Source organism: Protopterus annectens, chromosome 12.part0 (assembly GCF_019279795.1).
Source record: "Protopterus annectens isolate FY-2018-M chromosome 12.part0, PAN1.0, whole genome shotgun sequence".
Taxonomy (NCBI): Eukaryota; Metazoa; Chordata; order Ceratodontiformes; family Protopteridae; genus Protopterus; species Protopterus annectens.
This window is the reverse complement of record NC_056746.1, coordinates 81,006,266-81,032,906: the sequence shown is the minus strand read 5'-3', so window position 1 is coordinate 81,032,906 and position 26,641 is coordinate 81,006,266. Positions and strand designations below refer to the sequence as shown.

The 26,641-nt window shown below is 39.9% G+C and overlaps 1 protein-coding gene and 1 pseudogene across 3 annotated transcripts in view; both read left to right on the top strand.

The window, feature by feature from the left end:
* Window positions 1-26,641, top strand: part of LOC122816354 (Grid2 interacting protein) — a 1,236,636-nt gene that overhangs the window by 964,682 nt on the left and 245,313 nt on the right. For all 3 annotated transcript variants that reach the window (XM_044089096.1, XM_044089095.1, XM_044089093.1), the window contains one exon: window positions 2,895-2,992. In XM_044089096.1, coding sequence (XP_043945031.1) covers window positions 2,895-2,992 — 98 coding nt within the window. The remainder of the gene's footprint in view (window positions 1-2,894; window positions 2,993-26,641) is intronic.
* LOC122816355 lies at window positions 9,075-9,494 on the top strand (annotated as a pseudogene).

The window sequence follows — 26,641 nt, the reverse complement described above, 5'->3', positions numbered from 1 at the left end:
AGTATTAAAGGGTACTTCATAGGTTCATAGGTTCAGAGGTTCATACTAGGCTATCTGCCCTAGGGCATTTATAAGCCTAGCCAGAGTGTGTATGGCTTTCGCCACCCATTTTAAATTAATTTTGCTATGCCCTTTTTCAAGGTTAGTATACTGCGCTTCTGTCTAACAGTGACACAGAAGTGATACCCGGGGTAAACCTACGATCTCCCATCCACTCATCAAAATTCCTCTTGAAGAGAGTCTGCCTAACCTGGACTGGGATTTTATTCCAGAGTGAAGGGAGCCTCTGGGTTATGAATCTGTCCCTCCAGCATGTCCTATTTATTTCAGTGCTGAGGTTTAAGTCCCTCGAGCACGTAGCTCGATGGGATTTGGATTTTCTGAGGTGCAGCATGTCCATTAATTCCGGGTTGGACATGGCTTTATAAGTCAGGCACAGATCGCCTCTGAGCAGGCGGTATGCCACTGATTAGAGCTGGAGTTTCTTTAACTGGGCAGCATACGGCATCTGTTTGAGCCCCTTGATCCTCTTGGTGAGGTACTTTTGGGGTCTTTCCAGTTGCTGCAGGTGTCTGGTAAGGTACATCCCAAAAGGGGCATTGTACTCAATTATGGGCCTGATGAGGGATGAGTAAAGAGGCACGATGACCTCCCCTGATCTAGATGTGAATCCCTTCATGATTAGGTCGGCTATATAAAATGTTTTTCTAACCACTTTGGCCACGTGGTTGTCAAATGAGAGATTGCTATCAACTTGGGTCCCCAGGTCCCTAATTACTTCTTCTGTACTTAATGGATTACCACCTATGTGGTAATTTGTGGGCACTTTGTTTTTGCCAAAGGGATGACTATACACTTTTGGCGTTTAGCTTGAGGCCATGGCTCTGGCACCAGTTGTCTGTTTCTATGAGGCCCTTTTGGAGGATGCTTGTGTCAGCTGGAGAGTCTATTATGGTGCCCAGTTTGCAGTCATCTGCGAACTTGGTCAGCCACAGTCCTTCCATGTTGGCCTGTACCTCTGAGAATTATATACCCAACAAGAGAGGTCCCAAGACTGAGCCTTGTGGGACGCCACTTGTAACTGGTTTGGAGTCTGACATGGCTCCAGCTATTCTAACCATGTGGGTTCTGTCCTTGAGCCAGTTTGCAACCCATCTAGTGACATAGGGATTTATATTTAAGCTGGTGAGCTTATCTATAATGTCAGTGGGGTATTGTATCGAAGGCTTCTGCGAGGTCCAGGAAGGCTGTGTGGACCACCTTCCTCTTGTCAATGGCCTTGGTGACTGTTTCAAAGAAATTGACCAGGTTTAAGAGGCAGGATCTGCCCTTAACAAAGCCGAACTGGGTAGGATCCAGTGTCTGTAGGCCCCAATATCTTTATTTATAAGGTCCATGATGATCCTTTCCATAGCTTTGCAGACCAAGCTAGTGAGACTTATGGGGCGATAGTTTCCAGGATCCGTTGAGGCACCACCTTTGTGGAGAGGGACCACTGTTGCTGTACGCCACTCTTTGGGTACATATCCTGTAGTAAGGCTGAGATTGAACAGTAGTTTTAGGTTTGGGTTAAGCTCTTCTTGGAGTTCATGTAGGACGCAGCCCGGGACACTGTCTGGTCCCATTGATGCTGTGTTTCTTGCTTTGGAGAGGGCAGCTCTTACCTGAGCATCTGAGATGTCAGGGGAGCAGCACTCTGCTGGGATAGATATTAGCCCTTTTGGTGGGGAGGGAGAAGTTTGCGCTGAACCTATCAGCTAGGATGTTGGCAATGTCTGTGGGTTCGGTGTATTTTTGTCATTTTGGACTAATTCTGAGCATATCTGGGAATTCCCACCCAGGTTCCTAACATAACTAAAGAAAGCCTTGTGATTATCCTTAGTGTCCTGTGCAATTTTTCTCTCGAAGCTGGCCTTAGACGATTTTATGAGTGCCCGTAGTTTTTTGCTAATACTGATCAGAGATGCCTTCCCTTTTTGGGATTTTGCTCTGTCATGTAGTAGCTTCCTCCTTCTATTGTATAGTTTGTTTATGGCTGGGGTCCACCAGACAGGACGTCTGCCTTTGAAGGACTGGGTCTTGGTTTTATTTGGGATTGCATGATCCATGCATTCCTGAAGGTGTTCATAGAATGCGTTTATAAAGGATTTTGTGGTCTGGGCCGTATTATCCAGAGGCCCGGGGGCTTTGAAGGATTCCACCTCGGTTTTGAGGAGTGTGAAATTTGCTTTAGAGAAGTTTTTCACTGTGGTTTTCTGGTCATGGGGTGGGGTCGGGATGTGAATATCCAGTGAGATTAGTTTATGGTCTGATCTTACCAGTGAGGGATACACTTCTAGTCTGGAGCATAGAGTCCCCATGTTGGTGATGATCAGGTCCAGTATGTTTTCCCCTCTTGTGGGAGTGGTAACAAGTTGTTCCATAGCATTTGAGTTTATAAATTCTAGGAACCTTTGGGCTAGGGTGTTGGAGCTAGAGTAATGCTCCCAGTCTATGGTTGGGTAGTTGAAGTCACCCAATATAATGGTGTTTGGAGAGACCTTCATTCATTTCTGTCAAGGATATAATGCCATTATGATAACTGTCTATATGAAACTGTAAGAGATAAATATTCTTGCGATTGGAATATCCATATGGAAACGATTGGACTTTTAGAGTTTAACATTGTGTTAGCTCTTGTCACACGTTTTCCTATCATGCAGAATAACATCATGCTGCAACTGAAGTTGGTACATGAGTACAACCAGAAATGTGCCAGTCTAAACACTTCTCTTCTGCATTCTGTTAATCTCTAAGCTTTGTAATATTTGCATATTTTGAATACTCATTTTATAATCTGAGAACATTGCTGCTGTAGATGATTGATTAATGCTTTTCTTTTTGTTTGTAATCAGGTCACAGTGATTCTGGAGAGATTCCGATGCGATTAGTCCCAGGAGAAAGACAAGCAGGAGATGGCACATCCCTTCCGGAGACACCAAATCCCAAAGCTGTATGTATATGAACATATTTTATATTGTTTGGGTTTTAATCAATTCACTCATTCTATGCGGAAAGAAGGTCCATTTATATCATAGGTTCATAGGTGTGTACTAGGCTAATGGCCCAGGAGCCTTTACAAGCCTAGCCCATAGGATTACCCTGGCATTGTGCCACCTGACGTTAGTTCCCAGTGCCTCTTTCAAGTAAAGCCACTGGAGTGATCCCTGAAGTGAATTTTCTATTTCCCATCCACTCATCAAGATTTTCTCGAAGAGGGCCAGTGATGTGCTATGGTTGACATGTATGGGACATTTATTCCATAGCATGGGCAGTCTCTGGTTTATGAACCTGTCCCTCCAGCATGTTCTGTTGATTGTGGTAATAAGGTTGAGGGCTCTGGAGCATGTGATGTGGAGGGATTGGGATTTCTTCAGATGTAGCATTTCTAACAGAGCTGGGTCAGACATGGCTTTGTAAGTCAAGCCGATATCACCTCTAAGAAGGCGATATGAGACAGAGAATAGTTGGAGTTTTTTTTAGACTGTCCATATAAGACAAATGTTTAAGGCCTAGGGTCCTCTTTGTGAGGTACTTTTGCGGCCTCTCCAGTTGTTGCAGGTGTTTAGTGAGGTACATGCCAAATGGGGCATTGAACTCAATGATTGGCCTAATGAGGGAAGAGTAGAGGGAGACAATGACCTCTTTCTTCCTGGATGCAAAACCCTTAGTAATGAGATGTGCCACATAGAAGGGCTTTCTGACCACAGTGGCAATGTGGTGGTCAAAAGAGAGGTTGCTGTCAACCTGTGTTCCCAGATCTCTTATAACGCCTTCTGTGTTCAGTGGACTACTATCGATGTGGTAATTCATGGGAACCTGTTTTTTCCCAAAGGGGATGACGACACATTTTTTGGCATTGAGCTTAAGGCCATGGTTCTGACACCAGTCATTGGTCACAGTGAGGCCTTTCTGTAGGATGTCAACATCACTTGGGGAGTTAATAATAGCTCCCAACTTGCAATCATATGCAAACTTTGTCAGCCAGAGTCCTTTAATGTTGGCCTGGACTTCAGAGAAGTAGATTCCAAACAGGAGAGGACCCAGGACCAAACCCTGTGGGACTCCACTTGTGACTGATTGGCAGTCTGACTTGGATTCATCTACTTTCACACTGTGGGTTCTACCTGTGACCCAGTTTGCAACCCACCTAGTGCTATAGGAGTTGATGCCTAACTTAGTGAGTTTTTTTTATAATTCCTGAGTGGGGAATGGTATCAAAGGCCTGGGCCAGATCAAGGTAGGCTGCATGAACCACCTTGCCTTCATCCACAGCTCTGGTGACTGACTCAGAGAAGTTGACCAAGTTGAGCAGGCATGGTCTACCCTTCACAAAACCAACCTGTGTGGGATCCAGAGTTTGGTGATTCCCTATATCCTTGTTTATTAGGTCCATGATGATGCGTTCCATAGCTTTGCATATCAGACTCATCAGGCTAATGGTGTGATAGTTCCCAGGGTCTGTAGTCACTCCTCCTTTGTGATGTGAGGGATGACTGCAGCAGTGCACCATTTGATAGGACAAAGCCTGAGGTGAGGCTGTGATTGGACAGGGCACACAGGTGAGGTGCCAGTTCACTCTGTAGTTCATGTAGAACACAGCCAGGGATATTGTCAGGTTCCATACAAGCTGTATTCTTGGCCTTGGACAGTGCTGTTTTAACCTGTGCAGCAGTAATACTGGGTGCCTGGCAATCTACTGGTATTGTGACTGGTCTCTTTGGGAGGGAGAGAGGGGTAAATATGGCACTGAATCTGTCTACCAGTATATTGGCAATATCTGTTTGTTCAGTATAGGAGGTACCATTGTGCAGTAGCTAAGAGCAAATCTGGGTATTGCTATGGAGATTCTTTACATAACTATAGAAGGTGTTGTGGTTGTCTTTACTATCTGATGCAATTCTGTTTTCATAGCTAGCTTTAGAGGATTTGATGAGGGATCTTAACATTTTGTTGAGGCTGATAAGGGAGATTTTCCAGTCTTGGGACTTCACCTTATTCTGCATCAGTTTCCTCCTTCTTTTGTAGAGTTTGTTCATGGCAGGGGACCACCAGATTGGCTTCCTTTTTTTTGGAGGATTTAATTTAATTGGAGTTGGGGTACACTGGAACCCAAGCAAGTAAAAGATGCATGTATAACAATAAATCAGTGATCAGAACATTGCAGGTTAATCCAAACTGTTTTAAAGAAAACTTAAATAGGAATAACCCCTCAATATATACCTTTTGGAAACAAAATCTCATCTTTGATAGACTTGATCATCTGAGGTTTTGTTTAAGCATATTAACTTCAGTAATAGAGTGTCAGCCACAGGAAACAGTTGATAAAGATGCAAATGGTTTGTCTAATCATGTTTGTTTAGGTTTAAGCAGTATAAATAGTCAAAAGGCACTTATCTTGTACTGTGCTATTGTCATGGAATGACAACAGAACAGAAATCCTCAACAGAACATAAACTTGTTCAAGGTGCATACTAGGAAGTTTGTGTCAGATATGTTTCTGTTACTGGTTCTTATTTTTTTGTGTGTTGTGCACTTTGTGATGTTTTTTTGTTAATTCTATGGCAACCTGGACTGATTCACAATAATGTTTTGTCAGCTGTGATTCATTTATTCTCATGTTCATTAACAGAGCCGCACAATGTCAAATGAACACATCACTCATACTCGTAACTCTTTTCTGCTCTCGCTTCTTACATATATATAGTTTCAATTACTAAAAGTAAAAGCTCAAAAGAGCAAATATTGTTTTTTTCCTGTTTTGCTGACTGCCAGCTGCTTTTTGTACAAGATTGTGGTAAGGTAGGGTCTGGGAATTTGCCCTTTCCCTGCTATGTGATCTTGGAGATGGTGTATATATGTAGAGGTTAGTTCTTTACAGATGCCAAAAATTAACACTAAGCTCCCAGTTTTGTAACATAGAAAAATAAAGCCCTGATTACACTCAGATGATCTGAGATCAGGTGCTCTTAACAGCCAGGAAGGGGTGGTTGGGGAGGTGGGTGGCTTTTGCCAGCTCACCCATCCTGTTGGTAGGAACTGGTGCTTCCAGCCAACTAGTTTCCACTTGTCCAAGTGTAGACCTGCATGACACCATTGTCTTGAGCACTGGGGAACATGAGCTTGGTGATCTCAATCCAGTGACCGCAGGCACTTAAGATGTGTGTCAGAGGAGGGCATAGGATGCCCTTTGGCATTGCAAGTGTATGTATTAGCCACTAGGGTCAGGGTTAGGGTCATAACTGAAACACCCTGGCTGCTTGTGTGATGGCTGTACTCTGCATTGCTATTACCCTGTGGATAGGAGAAATAATGGACAGTAGTGGCAGCAGCTGAATGGCCAGCTGGCAAGGTTGTCAGAAAAATAACCCAGAACAAAAATACCTGCATATTAGCATGAAAGAATGCTGTGTGTTGTCATTGTAAGGGTATTGGAATCTATCATTGGGTATCTGTAGTTTGACAGGCTAGCATGTAAGGGTACTACTTAGTATTGGCACTTTATATATTAGTGTGTTGTATAAAGGTTGTTTCAACACACTCCACATTCAGTCAAAGTGTTGGGTATAAAACTGTCACACAGTGGCATAATGTCCATGATATTAGGGTCTATATCAAAATCACAAAAGATGGAAACCGCAAATACAAATACGTCGACATGTAAAGAGCAAACTACCAGAAGAGCGAACCACCTTTTGAGTGAAAGGCAAAACATCGAAAGGATTTTTTTGGCCAGCAGTGCGATTCTGGGGATAAGGGAATATACCCTTTTCTCCACTGTAGTGCAATCTTGTTGTTGGTATATATAAGTAGGGGGTGGGGGGTGCATGGGGGCTTGCCCCCCTGCAAAAATGTGTTATGTTACTTTTTTGTACTTAGTTTAGGTATACCTGCATGGTGCTGTTGGTTAGGGAAAACAGTTCGATGTTTTGGTTTTCGCTCACTAGGTGGTTCGCTCTTCTGGTTGTTCGCTTTTTACGTGTTGACATATTTGTAATCACGGTTTCCGTCTTTTGTAATTTTGTTATAGACCCTGATATTATACCTGCCTCAACGTGAACATCAACAAAGTGAAGATACTGGAGCAGGTTCAGAACTTGGATACAACAGCACACCGAAGGCTTTGACTGACATGTTACAACATAAACAGTGACTCACAGCAAATACTCACTCATAATAAGGATTCTGAATAGTGCCATCATAAATGATAAATTAAACACACTGTGCTAAGCTGCAAAGTAGTTTTGAATGAGACATGCTGACTCAGCCGTTGTACCCTGTACTGTGAAGACTGATTTAGTGGTAATGTCACTCTAGGTTCTGTCACAAGGAAGGTATATGGATGATAGTTAAGTCATCCTATTTTAAGGAAAACAAAAAGGAAAATCAGAATGCCCACACCTGCTGTATCTGCAGAGGTGCAGCTTTAGAAACAAACTAATGCTGTTCCTTATGCACTGTGTGTAGACAAAATGAATGGAACACTGCACAGTAGACAAAATGAATGGAACATTGCACAGCCTAGTATGTAATGATGGGTCAGGAGTGTAAAAAGTCATAGGGATGCTCTTCTGAAGTGAGTGGGGGCGATGGGGATAGGGACAATTCCAGACAAATGTGTAAAAATATTGTGCTGAGTCACAGGATATTGAAGATTAGACCTAGTACTGAGATTTGGTATACCTGTTTCTGGGATATCTCTTTGTACTCAGTCATATGATCCTTTGCAGCTAAGCGTAATTCCTGAATTCCATTTAATTAAAAGTGATTCCAAGATAGTCAGAGTAACTCAAATCAGATGCCAGGATCAGAATGGCATTTCATCATCATAGTATGCCTCTGGAGTTGCAAAATCCACATCACATTTTAGATGACCATGTGTAAAAAAGCTGGTCCTAAATCAGGAGAGTTGCTGTTTTCTTCTTCACATTTTTCTGAAGTGCTGTTTCATCGGCACAAAACTTTTTCTAAGGCAGATGAACAATCCAGTACATCAATCCATCTGACAAGGAGCTTCCATTTCTGGCAGGATTATGTTAACGATTTTGTCTTTAAATAAAATCAGGAGTACTGATGAAATATTAGAAGTAAAGGTGAACAATCAGCTCCCCAGGTTGACAAAATAAAATCAAACAGCTGTAGAGATATCATACTAAGTCATGTTCTGCTGTGACAAACAGCAATAACATTTCTGGCATGCCATTTTGTAATTAGGAGCTACCCAAGAGATTAACTTAGGCCAGTGCTCTAGCAATGGCTGCCTGCAAATTGAGTGAAAAAATAATAAATATTTCTTAGGCTAACTGCCCTGAAGGGCCATTTTAAGCTGAGCCAATAACGCAATGTTAGAAGCAAAACTTGTACCTTGTATTGACCAGGAGAAAACTTTAACCATTATGCCAAACACACCCTTTTTGTCTGTGCATAAATTTCATCTGTTATATACAAGGTAAAACAGGAATTCTCAGCCCATAACAGTAATTAGTTAGCCAGTTTAAACTGTACGTTGCCATTACTTGCAGCACCCTGCCGGTACATCTGCAAAACATGCCACATTTGTAGCTGGTGTAACTGGTGAATAGAGGTTAGCAGTTACAACAAAACTGCAGACTTGATTTAGTGCTTAATTGAGCAGACACCTGTAGAAATCTCTTCTCAGCTTATTATACTCAGTTTCACAACCTTAGTAACAAAACTGTCAAGTTCTGCTCTTGTACAATTACAGTTTGCTAACATACAATTTGATAAATGGGTATATATGTATATATACGGATCTACTTCATATGTTTGACACTTCAAAATTCCAACATTCATATGGCCGAGACCATATGATTGACATTTGAAATGTCGAACATATGAAAAACAAAAGTCTCAGCCATATGAAAGTTGGCATTTAGAAGTGTCGAACATATGAAGTAGATCTATATATATATATATATATATATATATATATATATATATATATATATATATATATATATATGTTGCTGTTGGAGATCTGTGTGGCCTTTATCTATAATTTAAAGCTTTTTTTGTGATAAAACATGGCTCGTACAAAACAGACTGCCCAAAAATCTACTGGTGGAAAAGCTCCAAGGAAACAATTGGCAATGAAAGCAGCGAGGAAGAGCGCTCCATCTACTGGTGGGGTGAAGAAACCTCATCGTTATAGGCCCGGTACTGTAGCCCTCAGAGAAATTTGTTGATATCAGAAGTCTACAGAGTTGCTAATCCGAAAGCTGCCATTCCAGAGACTGATGAGAGAGATTGCCCAAGACTTCAAAACTGACTTGAGATTTCAGAGTGCAGCCATTGGCGCCCTTCAGGAAGCCAGTGAAGCCTATTTAGTTGTCCTATTTGAAGATACTAACTTGCATGCCATCCATGCAAAATGAGTGACTATAATGCCTAAAGACATTCAGCTGGCTTGTAGGATACGTGGAGAAAGAGCCTAAACCTTTGAATTGTAGCTAGTTTTGTAATGTACAGTTTTGCGTTTGTATAATTTTTTATAATCTGCTTTAATTTAAGTTTTTATGTCATTCCATTATCTGCTCAGGACAGCAGGTTTAAACTGAATTAGGGGCAACTTAAACAGCCTAATCACCAAACGGCCTTATCACCTTGGAGTACTTGATGATGCAGAACTTTCATGGGGTCTGGTAAACGGCCTTGATGTGGTGCTAAAACACGGTAATATATCGGAGTTTAACTTTTTAATTGTGGTAAACAGACAAGGATGTGTAAAGTCTTGAGACCACTGATGTACATATATATGGATATATACAGAGTGTTTTAAAACTTCAGACATAACATTTACCTCCTTTTACTTTTTACTTCCAGTCCCCTCAGCAAAAGTTACATCCTGTGTCTTGGCCAACCTCCAATCAACCCAAGGCTGTCTCATTGCCCTGCACTGTGAGACCCTGCGTCGGTGGAACACTAAGCTGCTTTCAGCTACACTAGTGTATGTTAGAGTTGTATTTAATCTGTCCTCCAAACTGAAGACTGTTTTCCCTTTCACTGTACACGTGCACACTACTGGTCTCCCCCCCCCCCCCCATTTCTCTCTTCCTATAGTACTCCTAGATCAATTATTTAAAACTACTTTCACTTGGAAAAAGTTTACCTATGTACCTGCAGCCCATACTTATTTTGTTTTTCCCTGCAGAAGTGGTGTTCCTTTTCACCACTCTGTACTAGATTAGTAGTATAACATTTGTAGTTATTAGGTAAATACTGCACCACACTGACCTGCAATTAACTTAGCTTGGTTTTCCTGTTTTCTTTTTAGCAGTTGACTTAGTCCAGTTTTTCTGACTCTCAACCTTGCATTACTTTGTGTCTATCCCTTCTTCCACCTTGAACCTGCACACCTCCCCTCCCTCTCCTGCTAAATTTCAGAGATATCAAAAAGCCTGATGTAGAAAGGCACCATCTTTTGACTTAGCTTGTCTGCCTTGGTTCATATGAATCTCCAGTAGTGTGCTTGCATGCAAGTAGCCCACTGCCCTCTAGGTGGCTCCATACTATTAGTATATCCAAGTGCCTACTAGGTGGCTCTATACTATTAGCTTTAGGGTCTCTAAATCCCTTTACCTCTTCCTCATTGAATCTCCATAACACAGTTCTTATTCATCTCTTTGTTATTGTTCTCTCTCACACTGTGGTCCCAGCATAACCATAGAAATATTTCCTTATATCACTCTGCTATAATCTCAGTTATTTTTTTAAGCCTCTTACCTTCTTATATATATATCAACACACTTACCTTCAGACTTCAACACTCCACTGATTTTTTCTCTTTGATCTTCTTCTTCTTTTGGCTATACCCACTCCGTTCCCCTCCCCTGCCCCCAATTCCCACCTGCCCCAGATGTCCTACACTTATTATCACCTTGCCACTCCCCCTCATCTGACACCACTTCCACTCATCAGAATCAATCAGCATTAACCAATCACTCATAGGACTCAGCCTTATTACTCCAACTCTCTCCAGTCTCTTACTATATGCTAATTATAAACACCCCAACTCTATTTTAAACAAGCACTACTCAAATACCCCTACAATGCCTCCACATACTTTTAATACATTTTCAAACTCAAAGCCTATTTACTGCCTAATACCCCCAATTATAATTCTCTATCTTCTCACAGCCTATGAATACCAAGCCCTCCCTGGCACCCACTACCCTAGAACCCAAACCGGTACTACTAATCAGCCACATAATTCTAACCAATCACTACCCCACATCTCATCAAACTCTTCTAATGCAAAAACTCAACATCCCATTCCTGCTTCATATATTAGTCCTAGAACTAAATACTACCACAAACTCTTATTAAAGCTCCAGAAACTTGATATTAGATTACTACCTAACCTCATAGTGGATGGTGACATCCACCCTAACCCAGGTCCAACCCCACCTGTTACTATCAGCCCCACAAATAACACCCATACAAGCCTACGAAACTGAAACAATGCCCCCAACTCACTTCTAGTGTGTCAGTTAAACATTAGAAGTATAAACAAGACAATTCACTACTTACATGCCCTCCTAGATGTCCACTCCCCTGATATACTATGCCTTACCGAGACCTGGCTCAAGCCTACCACCATTGATAATGAGATTATACCCCCAGGGTACAATATATTAAGATTTGATCACATCTCTTAAGAAAGGAGGGGGGTAGCCATCTTGTATAAATCCACTCTGGAAGTATCCAAAACTAGTACCTCAAATGCCTTGTTTACTAACAATGCAGAAATACTCATCACAAAGGTCCAACTTAACAAACGCAAATCTATAAACATTGCATGTATCTATATTCCCCCAGGTGACAACACAAATACCTTGGAGGGTATCCTCCAATGGCTCTCCACTAACTGCCCCCAGGAAACTATTATTCTCGGGGATGTTAATATCAACTGGAATACTTGCTCTTCAGACTTCCCTTCCACCCATATAAATTTGCATGGCTTCTTCCAGATATCTTCCCCCAAACAGAATCAATAAGCCTAACAAAAAAGAAAGTATCATAGACTGGATATTAATAAACAACCTACCCCAGATATATAAAACAGGCACCCTACCTGAGGACTTTAGTGATCACTTCCTGACCTATATAATCAGGAAAAGAAATGACATCCTTCAGCAATCTTCCTTTAAAATCATTAGAAGTTGTAAGAACTTTATTCAAACTAAATTTCAGAATGAACTTAACACATGTGAATGGTCCAACCTATGGCTACTTCCACTAGATGAAGCAGTCTCATACTTTAACTCTACATTTCTTGCTATCCTGGATAACCATGCTCCCCCACGCACTATCAGAACCAATAACAAAGTAGCGCCATGGCTGACCAATGATACAAGACAAAAAATATTAGCAGAAACAAAGAATGGACCTCCTGGAGAACCACCTTATATATAAACAGCTGATAAATGATGCAAAGAAGTCTATTATGCTAGACAAAGAGAATTACTACTGTAATCTGCAACAAAAGCTCCAAAATCAACCACAAAAATTCTGGTCAGGCATAAACAAACTTCTCCACCCAGGCTAATCAACTACCCCTACCCCCTTAACTACACTCCAACAACCTCCTAAAATTGTTGCTAACACCTTTAACACTTTATTTACAGAAACTGTGCAATCCCTAGCCAGTAAGCTACCTCCCTATACCCCAAGTACCACAACCCCACACCTGATAATAAGATCCCCTTTAAGCTTGATCCAGTACCAACATCTTTTATTAAGTCCCTACTTAAAAAACTGAAATGCACCATCCTTTCAGCAGACCTACTACCTGTAGAATATCTCCAAAAAGGCGCTAATGAAATAGCATACCCCATATCAATTTTAATCAACAGACCTATCTATGAAGCCTATATCCCCCACATTTGGAAAATCTCCCACATTGTTCCTCTTCATAAAGGGGGAGATTCCACTGAACTTTCAAATTATAGGCCTATAGCCATTCTGTCTCCCTTGGCTAAAGTAATGGAAAAATGTATCCACAAGCAATTTCTTGCCTATCTGAATCAAAACACTCTCCTAGCCCCCTCCCAGCATGGATTTAGACCTTGTCATAGTACGACCTCAGCCCTTCTCTCCTTCTCCCATATAATAAATCAAAACCATAATGACAACAAGCTCTCCTCAGCCCTCTTCCTTGACCTATCCAAGGCATTTGATATGGTAAATCACCAGCTACTCTTAAACACATTAAAATCACTCTCCATAGATAACCTAGCAATTACCTGGTTTCATTCTTACTTAAGTGACAGACAACAAGCTGTACTATGGAAGAATAACCTATCGTCCCTTTTAACAGTCACCATTGGAGTCCCACAGGGATCTATATTAGGTCCCCTCCTATTCTCCATATTCATTAATGACCTGTACAAGGTCATCCCTGATGCAAACTTGTATTCAGTATGCAGATGACTCAACCCTAATCTGCTCTGCCACCTCCCCCACAGATTTACAATCCTTGTCCCAAATCACTTTCAACAAAGTAGAGAACTGGCTCATTGGTCACCAACTACTATTAAACCCAAATAAAACCAAACTATTACTCTTCTCCCCCACTTGCAAGGTCACCTCACCACCTCTCACCATAATATCTAACAATGGTACCATAATTTCCCCAGAACCTAGTACTAAACTACTGGGAGTGATCATCGACAACAACCTCAAGTTTGATGTTCACATAGACAAAACTATTAAAACAATGACTGAAGCGAAGAGTAGAATAACCACAGTGGCAAATAATTCTTTAGTAGCGAAGAGTAGAATAACCACAGTGGCAAATAATTCTTTAGTAGCGAAGAGTAGAATAACCACAGTGGCTAAAGAATTATTTGCCACTGTGGTTATTCTACTCTTCGCTTCAGTCATTGTTCAAGTTTGTATAGTTTGGTTCGGGTTGCCGAAGTCCATCCTGTTGTTTTTGGTTTCAAAAACTATTAAAACAGTTAATAAAAAATTAGGCTCATTATACAGGATTAAACTATTCCTAACCCCATCTGCTAAAACTTGTATTGCCCATACTCATCTGCTATCGACTCTTGCCTCACCCATCTTCGTAAACCTAAGCAAATCAAACCTCAGTAAGTTAACTAGGTGCTACAATAACATTGCCAGATTTGCCACAGGATCAGGTTATAGAACCCATCACTACCTTAACCTTCAATTGTTAGACTGGCTTGAACTACCCTATCGACTGCAATATAACCAACTAATAGTTGTTCACAAAATCCTCTACCAACCAGACAGTACACCCATACTGAAAAATATTATTACCCCCTACAGTAACCTAAAATACCTTCGCTCTTCCAAAAAATTGCTAGTGCAAACTGTTAAAACCAACAATTCAGCTGGTGAATCACTATTATCCAACTCTGCCGGTAAAAACTGGAAACTACTTCCTGCTGAACTCACCACTGACCCCTCCTTATCCCAATTCAAAACATCCCTTAGGAAATACCTAAAAATGCAGTGGCTTTGTCCCTGTACAAACCTTGACTAACCCCCACTCAAACATAATTCATAAATGAGAACCTCATTACAGGAATAAAACTCTGACTCTCTATCTGTTTAAAATTCTGTGTATCACCCACCTAATGGAAAGATTTAAAGTTAACACTACACCATGCATGATAACCACTTTTAATATATGTGTTTTCCTTTTTCAGATGAAATCTTTAACTATTTCTTTCTCAGCTACTTGCTTCCAACCTTTACTGTGTGTATGTGAGAAAAGCATGTACCTGTGTGTACATATCGTTAAACAAATCTCAGTTTTGTGATAACTCACTGTAATAATTTCACTGTATTTACTCTTGTTTTTGTACATTTGGAGCTTTTCTCCCAGGGCCTCCACTGAAAATGGACCTGTATCCAGTCGGACTTTCCCGGTTAACAAATGTAAAATAAATAAATAATAAAATAAATATACAGAGAGAGAGAGAGAGAGAGAGAGACAGATATCTATGTGTGTTACATGTTAAAATTCAGTTATGAAATTGGAGTCAATCTTTAACACGCCACAATTACTGCTGAAGAAATCGAAATACAATATGCTATATCAATACAGTTGTACTTATTTTAGGCTTCGTTTGATAGTGTATATTTCAGTCATAAAAACCTAAGACTCAGTTTGGTAAAACACACACATCATGCCCCTAACCTCAGCATGACAGCTCTGTTAAATGAAGAACAAGAAAAAATATCAAGTTCCCTTTTTGGCCAACTAGTTCAGAAGATCGGTGTTCATCTGTGACGTCATTATCTCAGGTTTTGTGATAAAGCTGGAAAAGTTTGACAAATTGCTAACTGGTTACATGTACATAAGAGGATTTTGGCAAAGAGATAATTTAGTGAAGCAGATTTATTGCATTTTGCCATCTCATTTATAAGATATTTCTTATAAATGCATCCATAGTAGTTGCTGCATTTGGATAATCCAGAAGGCATACTTTATATGTGAAGTATAATGTTTGTTATGTTAATAAAGTTTGATTATTTTTTTATTAATGTAAATTTGTCTATGTCACAACTGATAATTCAGTAAAGGTGTTTGAAAAAAAAATCCAGAAGGCATACTTTGGCAGCACTTTTACTGTATTTGCTGAGTGAAGGCACATATGATATGAATGGTGCTTTAAATGGTGCTGTAGTTACTACAGCAAGCATGTTCATAGGTTCATAGGTGTTTACTAGGCTAACAACCACAAGGGCCTTTTTAAGCCTAGCCATGCATCCCAAATCTCTGACAAGTTCTGATACCCTTGATAAGTGTAAGAATTGGGCCTGGGAGATGAACCATTTACAGGTTACCTGTGTCCATTAGAGACATAGGTGCTTAACCAGGGATGAATTTCTGATTTCCCATCCAGTTGTCCAAGTTGCACTTGAATTGGGCCAAGGAGGAACTCTTCTTCACATGGATGGCGAGCCTGTTCCATAGACATGGTAGTCTCTGGGATACATAGGTATCTCTCCAGCAGGTCCTATTTATATCATAGGCAATGTTTAAGTCTTTAGAATGGGTAAGTCTGGTGCTGTTTGTTTTGTGGATATGCAGGAGGTCCATCAGAATAGGGTCTGACAATGCTCTGTATGTGAGGCATAAATCTCCCTTGAAAAGCCTGTAGGAGACAGAATACAGGGATAGGGCCTGGAGGCAGTCTGCATAGGACATTTTACTTACGCCCTGTATTTTTTTAGTAAGAAACCTCTGTGGACGTTCCAATTGTTGGATATCCCTGGTTAGGTACATACCAAAGGGAGCACTGTACTCAATGATAGGTCTGATGAATGCTGAATACAGTGGAACAATGACTTCCTTGGACTTGCATGCCATTCCTTTGTTTATAAGTTGCACAATATAGAATAATTTCCTCACCACTGTAGACATGATGGTCAAAGGCTAGATTACTATCTATGTGTGTCCATAAGTTGCTGACTACTGGGTCAGCTCTAAGGGATGTGTTGTCAATATGATAGTTATCAGGGATTGATGACTTCCCAAGGGATACTATTATTCATTTCTTGGCATTTAGTTTTAGTCCATGGCTCTGACACCAGTTGTTTGTCTGTGTATGCTGGAGAACATTTGTGTCAGTGTGAGATTCAGTGACAACTCCTATTTTGCAATGATCTGCAAATTTAGTCAGCCAGAGACCACTGTCATTGACCTTGACTTTGGGTTTGTACCTAACCTCTTGACTTTGTTAACAATGCCTGAGTGGGGTATTGTGTCAAGTGCCTTGGCCAGGTGTGAACGATTTTGCCCTCATCCATTGCTTTGGTGACCTTCTCAAAGAAGTCCACCAGGCTGAGTAGGCATGATCTGCCCTTGATGAAACCAGACTGGGTTTGGGTCCAGTGTCTGGAGGTTTACTATATCTGTGTTGATCATGTCCATGATAATTCTTTCCATGGCTTTACATATAAGACTGGTGAGAATTGTGGGTTGGTAATTTCCAGGGTCTATAGATGGCGTACTTTTGTGCAGAGGGATGAGTGTTGCCTTTTTCCATTCATGAGGCATGAAACCTGTTTGGAGGCTACAGTTAAATAGTAATTCCAGAGGCCCTGATAGGTCATGTTTAATGCTATTTAGAAGGCATCCTGGGATATTGTCTGGGCCCATTGATGTGGTGTTCTTGGTCTTAGAGAGAGCATTAAGGACCTGCTCCCTAGTGATAGTAGGGGGAGTTATATTTGTTGATATTTCCTGAGGGAAGGTTGAGGGGGAGAGACGGATAAAGTTCGAGCTGAATTTATCATTCAGGTGGTTTGCTATGTCTTTTGGCTCAGTATAGGTGGCTCCATTTACAATGAGCTCTGCAATCAATTGTGTATTGCCTTTGAGGTTGTGGACATAGCTAAAGAATGCTTTGTGGTTGTCCTTGGCCAAACTTACCTCAAATTTGGCTTTGGTAGACTTTATTTGTCCTCTGAATTGTTTGTTTAGTTTGATGAGAGTGCTTTTATCCTGCTGGGTGCTGCACCTCCTAATTTTTGCTATGATATTCTTCCTTCTATTATACAGCCTATTGATTTTGTGATTTCACCAGGGTGGCTTGTTTTTTGAGTTAGTTATGTACTTCTTCCTGGTGGGTAGCTGCCTCTAAGCAGCTATTAACATGCTTGCACAGGGTTTCTGTGAACAGTACTACATAGATAGCAGTGTTCTCATGGTTTATGGAGGCTTGAAATTTTACCTGGTTCTCAGTTAATAGCAGGAGGTTTAGCTGGGGGTCTGCATTTTATTTTTACTTCAGAGGAGACCATTTTGTCGTATGACCTTATCAAGGAAGGCATTATAGTAGGGGGTGTGTAGCACTCTTCCATATTAGTGAGGACCAGATCCAGTATGGTTGCACCCCTGGTTGGCATATTGACCATCTTGTCCATTGAGTTTGTGTTTACAAAATCCAGGAATCTCTGTGCATGTACATTTGGTGTCGTATAGGACTCCCAGTTAATAGTGGGGTAATTAAAGTCACCCATGAATATGGTATTGGGTTTGATGGTTATTGTTCTAATAAGTTTAAATAAGTGGTATGGGTGTCTTGGGTCATACATGGGGACCTTTAGGTAGCAAGGAAGTGGTATTGGATATTGCCTATGGTGATCTGAACATGGAACAGCTTTGAAGTATATTTATCTTTGATGTAAATAGAGACACCTTCACCTTTAGTCCCTGCCTATGAAGTAGCTTGCCTAAATTTGCGGAAGGCATTATAACCTAGCACTGTTGGTATGCTCTCCATGGCTTTAAACCATGTCTCAGTGACTGCACAGAAGTCAGCATTCTCTAGGATAAACAGAGCTTCTAGGGAGTGGAGTTTTTTGTTTAGACACCTAGCACTGAGCAGTAATACCTTTAGATTTTTTTGGTTTTGATTTGCTATGTCAGAAGTACTTTCAGTCTGGCATTGCCTAAGAAGGCACTATGGGGAAGACAATGTTTTAGCTAATATTTGAAAGCCTAGACAGGAGAGGTGCAGACCATCCCTGGCAAAGCATCATGGTCTGTTGACTATCTCCTTCCATGCTGACAAATATTGCAATCCCATTAGAATGACACCTGAAACTTACCCAATTATTAAAATCAATCATCTTTTATTCGTATTATGGGATCATTCTTGCAGAAGGTAAAATGCTGCTCAATGTTAGGCTCATACCAGCCTGAGACACATACTCTAAGAGGCCCATGATGTCTCTCTTCATATAGTCTAGGGAGGTATGTCTGATGTCATTTACTCCCACATGAACTATGACTGAGTCATATTGGTAACTGTGGTCCAATGACCCGAGTGCCTGTGTAATGTTGCGGATCTTAGCCCCTGATAAGTAACTGACCATAACTTTCTCCTTATTCAGCCTGGTGAGAGGGACATCACTGTGTCTCATGATGACATCTCCAATGACTAGAATGTTGGATTGTGTGGTGGCTTGCCGTATGGGCTTAGCGGTAGAGGTTCCATGAGATGTAGCTCTATGTGTTGATGTGGGTGTTGTTTTGAAAGAGCGCATCTGGGGCTGCTGAGGATATTCGTTATATGTACTTCATCTAGGAGGTATTTGTTTTGAAAGAGCGCATCTGGGGCTGCTGAGGGTATTCATTATATGTACTTCAACTAGGAGGTATTTCTGGTTTGGGAAGGTTACATTTAAGTGCCTCAGCATACTTGGGTTGATATGTCTGCTTTGAATTGTGCACGATTGGTGCAGCATGTGTACTACTGACAACCTCATTGACATTAGAAATACTTTGCCTCCAATGACATTGTGTAAATACATCTCTCACATACCATATCAGTTTGTTTGAGAATTAACTGGTTGTCAGTAAATATAACGCAATTTTGATATTGTCTCAGGATGCCCATATCCACCAAGCTGGTAACAGAGACAGTAGGAAAGTTCATATCCATGGCAACAGACCCTTTTTTATTGATTAAACAGCTGGAGAGAGAATATCAGTTACTGTCAGGACTATCCAGTTTGCAACTCTGGGGTCAGTGCTTGTCACTGCAAACTAGTTGTCCTGTGTGCAACTAGGTATTGGAGAAATTTCAATTGTGGTTTTACAGGAAAAATGTCACTCAAGGTGTCTGAGTTTATACAGAGCACTGCCAAACAAGTGAGGGGAAACTAAATACGTAGAATGTGAAAATTTAAGGATGACTTATTTAGTCAGATATTCTGAAGTTAGCAACAAATCAAGCAGTACTTACTAAAAACAAAGAATTAGCTTGTCAAGAATTATGAAAAGAGTGGGTTGCTTGAATGTCTACTGCCTTGCTACTACAAATGCTGGGCTCACCACACCTTCACTCTGTTGGGATACAATGTTCTTTGCTTCTTCTCTCACCAGAAGCAAGATGTTAGCACCAATCCCAAGATGAGAATCAGGCCTCAGCCTGTTTGGTGATCCACAGTTTTGTCCCAGATGATGCATGGGTCTGTAGGCTTGTAGCCTTTTCCTGGGAGATGCCTTGAATAGCAGCCAGACCAATCAGGAATGTTAAGCACAGACACTTACTCTCCAACCAGAAAGTCAGGAATCAATGCACTCTACACCCTCTCTCACCAGGCCCAGAATATAAGCACAGATTCCAAACTGTTACCTATAAAGCAGTTATTAGGCTTTCTGGTGATCAGCAGTCTCCAAGAAATAATGTCCCTGTATGCCTTCTCTCATCAGGAGAAAACTGAAGCAGTAATTCCAAGATGACTACTGAGAGGCAGAATTAAATGCATTGTAGCTATAATATCTGCCAAGGTGAGAGTTATACTGGCATTTAGCCCCAAATGACCAGCCTTGATCCTAAGGATGAATACAAGGTCAAATGTTTGGGCCAAGAAGCAGTAAACTGCTGCATACCTTCTGTCCCTAGCAGGTATTATAGCTGTCATATTTATGCTCCACAAAATATTAAAAGTAAGTTTTTACCGTCTTCATTTTTATGCTGTGTGAGTACTAAGCATCTGACAGGTGCTCATTAATCATGACCAAATGCTTTAATTTTAACCAGAACTGCAAAAGTGCTTTGCTCTTGGCATGTACATTAATTGTGTTCAGACTGCTGCCACTTCAACATTTGCTGTCTTCTCATTAAGAAGAGATGCAAATATTTTAATATGAATAGTTCATTCAAATGCAAATTGTCAGTTTTTGCAGGAAGGCTCTAGGAATTGTACTATGTAATCATGTAGCTGATTGAGAGGCCATGCAGTCACACCTTCTGGGTTGATGTTTGTTTCAGATAGTTCACATAACTCCTGACATACTGTAATAACAATTACTCCCAAATCATTGGTGAAAATGGAATTATTGGTAGTTGATATTGTGCACTATGTAACAATAACATTGAAATCCACATGGAAAATGTCACCAAGACTTTGTGAACTGGTTATCCCATAGCAGCAAACATTTTTCTGGGTCAGGTTATGTTAAGCTAGAATAAGATAGACAAAGATTATATTTTTATAAGGTCAGAGGGTTTTATTGTTCAGTTTTGCTAGTTGTTTTTGAAGGGTGCTTGGCTGAGTATCTGTTTTTTTATTGTGTGTGTGTGATTTGGAAAGTTATTTTCAGAATACCTGTTTTAGCTTTGATTTGTGGGTAAAGTTATGGGTATAGTTGTGGGTAAAGTTATGGGTAATGTTGTGGGTAAAGTTATGGGTAAAGTTAAGGGTAAAGTTGTGGGTAAAGTTATGGGTAAAGTTGTGCGTAAAGTTATGGGTAAAGTTGTGGGTAGAGTTATGGGTAATGTTGTGGGTAAAGTTATGGGTAAAGTTATGGGTAAAGTTGTGGGTAAAGTTATGGGTAAAGTTGTGGGTAGAGTTATGGGTAAAGTTAAGGGTAAAGTTGTAGGTAAAGTTGTGGGTATATTTTTGGTGAAATTGAGTTTACTTGTTTTTCTCAGTTTTTGTATTTGAGGTCTGGGTGTGGTTTTGTTTCTAACCTGGGTTTTAGGTTGGTGGCTTTTGGTTAATTTAAAACATTTTTGTAAGTTTTGTTTAATTTGGTTTAGTATGATGGCTGTTTATCCAAGATTGTTGTCTGTTGTTTAAAAAGTGACATAGATATACCTACACTAGTAGAAAAGAAAACAAACCATGAGATTACTTTATATATGTTAGGTGGTGAGGGGTACAGGGGTCTTGTCACCCTTGCAGTATTGCTTATTTTTAGTTTTGTCTTGTTTTTTATGAATATTTTATTTGCTCTGTGGGGAAAAACTCTCATTTAGTTTTATGCTGATCTTTCATAGAGGAGCCAACTTAATCCACCATCACAAATGGTCAGTTAAGGATTCTTAACATTATATAGTGGAGTCATTGAAGTGGTTTTAGCTTTTTCTCTGATGCTTTCTCTTCTCCATTGCAAATGCTAATTACAAGTCTTCCTGTCAACCAATCATGGCCATTTGTTTGCTTATGTGCAAGAGCTAATTATGACTGTCCTTTGCTCAGGGGCAATCAATGGTTATTTCTAGCAGTAGCTTGACACACATAAATCCACACAATACTGGCCATCTAGTGCATGCACTGTTTGGTGCATGCGTCTAATCCTGTCTGCTTAGTGGGCACACACATCTTTTCCCTTCATGCTATCTGCTGTGACAAAACACTGGAGACACTTTGATATGGTCAATTACCAGCCTGAAAACATCTCTAAGTACTTATTTGCTGTTTTGCATTTGTTTTCTGTACTGTAAAGTGTTATACCTGCTAGATCTACAATTATTTTTGTGATCTAAAGTTGCAAAGCTTAGGATTACACTCAAGTGAGAGCAGAAGGGAACCAGAGTCTTTTCTCCTTTTTGAAAACTCAAAATGCCGAGTGCCAAAAAGCCCCCCCCCCAAAAAAGACCAAAAACCTGGAGAAAAGTAAATCTCAAAAATTGCTCTTCTCCTTAAAACATCTTTTTGTACCCTTCCACCCCCCCCCCAAACTTATATATAACAACTCTAAGATCACCACACCTCAGAGAAAAGGGAATAGTTAAAGAAATTGCATCTCAGACTTAATATATGTAAGTTCATTCTTTTGGCCATTCAATCTCTGCATTTCGGGTCTCGGTCTAGCGGGTCTTGACATTTCAAATGGTTATTAATGCAGGCACTTAGAATCTTAACCTTCCCTACAAAAGCAACCTCCTAATTTCCTTGATTACTTAGTCCTTTGCAGATGCACGATGACCCACTGGTTTGTGTGCAGAAGAGCATTGCATTTCATGCTCAGACTGGAACTGTTATTTTTACCCAGATAGCACCCCAGTAAAACAGTTTTAAACCTCACTGGCACCACTCCCTACAACCCATGCAAATAATCATCTGGAACCATGAATTTACACTTTCCAACTGTCTCTGTAGCCATTTTGGTTGAAATGGACATCCTGAGACAATGAAGCAATTGTTTCATGCTTACTGAACATCTTAATCCTTAAACAAACTGATACAATGTGTGAGATGTAGTTATACAATGTAGCCACTACAAATACCAATCAAGTTGTTAGTAAAACTCAGCACCAGACTACGCCTATCACATACTTTTAGAGACAGTGTCATTAACAGACAGAACTCTATAAACTAAATGCAGTACAACGAAAACACTATCATTAACAGACGGAACTGTATAAACTAAATGCAGTACAATGAAAACAGTGTCATTAACAGACGGAACTGTATAAACTAAATGCAGTGCAATGAAAACCGTGTCATTAAAATATGGAGCTGTATAAACTAAACGCAGTACAACAAAAACAGTGTCATTAACAGATGGAACTGTATAAACTAAACACAGTACAATGAAAACAGTGTCATTAACAGATGGAACTGTATAAACTAAATGCAGTACAATGAAAACAGTGTCATTAACAGACAAAACTGTATAAACTAAACACATTACAATGAAAACAGTGTCATTAACAGACGGAACTGTATAAACTAAATGCAGTACAATGAAAACAGTGTCATTAACAGATGGAACTGTATAAACTAAACACAGTACAATGAAAACAGTGTCATTAACAGGTGGAACTGTATAAACTAAATGTAGTACAATGAAAACAGTGCCATTAACAGATGGAACTGTATAAACTAAATGCAGTACAATGAAAACAGTATCATTAACAGACAGTCGCATATCTGCTAATGAAGTAGCATAAATAAGAGTGCTTATCTGTTAAAGGCACTAGATGCTATTTGTGCTTTGTAGTGTTTGAATGTTTTTACAGAGGTTATACACAATATGACATTTCCTTACCTAATGATTATCCAATGTTTTGGAGCTTTTGAAGATAGAGACAATGTGGAATAAAGATCAGAAAGCGCAATAACTTATGCACCCTCTAATATATATAGGAAACACCTGAATGACATTAACATAATGCCTTCATTTTAATTTTGTTTCTGAGTGATTTCCCTTGCAAACTTTAGTTCCACTTTTGTTTTCACCTTCTTGAATTTATTCTGAGAATCATGAATGCATGATCCTTATCATGAAATTTATTTTTGCTAAATGCCTGTCATTTTGAGTGGCAAAACATTTATATATTTTGTTGTCTCAAAATCTATATTGTCTAACATTGATTTACAAATTGCAGATAAGTTCTTCATCAGAACAGTCCTGCTTGTTTTAACTGTCCATCTGAGAAGTGTGAAATATGACCATTAATAGACAGTTAATGCAATCAATCCAATCCTGTTTTTTATTTATTTTTTATATTATTATTTGTTAACTTGATAGGTGGGCTGATTTATTGAGTGTTTTCAGCCTTGGCCTGAGCTCATATACAGAACAGCTAACACAACAAAAGGGATTAGAAACCATTGCTCTTCATGCAGTGTCACTGTTACACACCATTATCAGGAAAAATGCAAGTTTGTTCAGTACCTTTCCAACATCAAAATGTGCTTAGCAAGCTTTTATTAAGCATCCCTAAGCAATATTAAGACTGATTCTCATACTAGCAATGGCTGAAGGTGAAACAGCTTTAAAAAGCAGTTAGAACTTCACTCTACCACAAAATGTGTAAATGTGTCTGTCTGTGTGTGGTAGATGTCCAATTTCTAACATAACCTGCTACTGCTATGAAGAAGATTGTGGATGCAATGTAAGCATTAGATGCATAATATGTGTGTGTGTGTGTGTGTGTGTGTGTGTGTGTGTGTGTGTGTGTGTGTGTGTTTGTGGGCATGTACATGTGTGCATGCGCATGTGTGTGTGTGTGTATGTGTGTATCTATCTTACTCTGTGTGTGTTTTTGTGTGTCTTGATCAGAGTGCATGACTCTGTGTTTGTGTGTGTGTGTCTGTCTGTCTGCCTGAATAGAGGATAGGATTGTGTGTGTGTGTGTGTGTGTGTGTGTGCGTGTTTGTCTGCCTGTTTTTCTGAGTTCATGTGCATATTTGTTTGCCTGTCTTTGTGTGTGTGTGTGTGTGTGTGTGTGTGTGCGTGTGTGTGTGTGTATAATGTGTCTGCCTGTCTTTCTGAGAACTTGTGCATGCATGTTTGCTTGTCTTTTTGTGTGTGTGTCATGCCTGAGCAGAATATGTGACTGTGTGTGTGTGTGTGTGTGTGTGTGTGTGTGTGTGTGTGTGTGTGTGCATGCATGTGTTTGCATGTGTCTCTGCCTGTTTTTCTGAGTTCATGTGTGTATTTGTTTGTCTTTCTGTGTCTGTGAGTGTGTGTGTGTGTGTACGTGTGTGTGTGTGTGTGTGTGTGTGTGTGTGTGTGTGTGTGTGTGTGTTTGTGCATGTGCGTGAGTGTGAGCATCTGAGTGTCTGAACAAAGTATACCATTTTTTGTGTGTGTGTGTGTGTCTTGTCTACTATCGCTACTATTAAACACAGACAAATGAGAAGTGTAAGGTCATGAGCAATAGTATGTGCGTGTGTGTGTGTGTGTGTGTGTGTGTGTGTGTGTGTGTGTGTGTTTGAGATGAAGTGAGTTGCACCTTTGTTCTATATGTATATGTCACCAATGAGCTGAAGTACATTACAGTTCCCAATTCTTTTTTGGCATTCATTTTATCACAATCAGACTTTAAAGTGATACGCACACAATAACGTTAGTGTAATTGCTTTGTATAGAAGCAGTCTCTGGATAAAAGTGATGGACAACAGCTGTCTTCTCAACCTGTTCTTGATTTGGTTTAACAGGACTAATGTGTATTTGAGTAAAACAAACTGAAAGATATTACATTATTATTACTTGTTTATTTGATTGTAACTGAACATCTCTGGGGTATACAATCAATAATAAGAGCATCAAGGCATTCTTTGGATGAAAATCATGTCATTTTTAAACACCCATTAATCTGGTTGGCAGAACCAGTGTTCACTTGAAGAAAATGATGGTGATTATTATTATTATTATTATTATTATTATTATTATTATTATTATGTATTCACAATTGGTATTAAAGTCAATAAAGTGGCTATGCTTAATAGCAACTATGGAAATATGTGGATAATAGTTGTGGATATGGCATGTAAAGCTAGTGTGTGTGTTTCTGTGAAACAAACTGAAATGCATTACTATGACTTATTATTATGTTTTCTTATTTGATAATAATTAGACATCTGAGATATACACAGTCAATAAAGTGGTTGTAATGAGTGGGTATAGGGAATTAAAGTAACTGTCCCCAACTGTTCATAGGTGTTTACTAGACTAATGACCAAAGGGCTTTTTTAAGCCTAGCCATGCATCCCAAATTTCTGACAAGTTCTACTACCCTTGATAAGTGTAAGCAGGGGCTTGGAAGATGAAACATTTACAGTCAGGGGCCTAGGAGATGAACCATTTACAGGTTGCCTATGTCCATTACAGACATATGTGTCATTTCTTGTTCTCCATCCAACTTTCCAAGTTACACTTGAATTGGGTTAGGGAGGAACTCTGCTTCACATGGAGAGGTTGCCTGTTCCAGAGATGGGTTAGTCTCTGGGATACATACCTGTCTCTCCAGCAGGCCCTATTTATATCACAGGAAAGTTTAAGTCTTTAGAATGGGTAATTCTGGTGTTGATTGTTTTGTGGATATGCAGGAGGTCCATTAGAGTG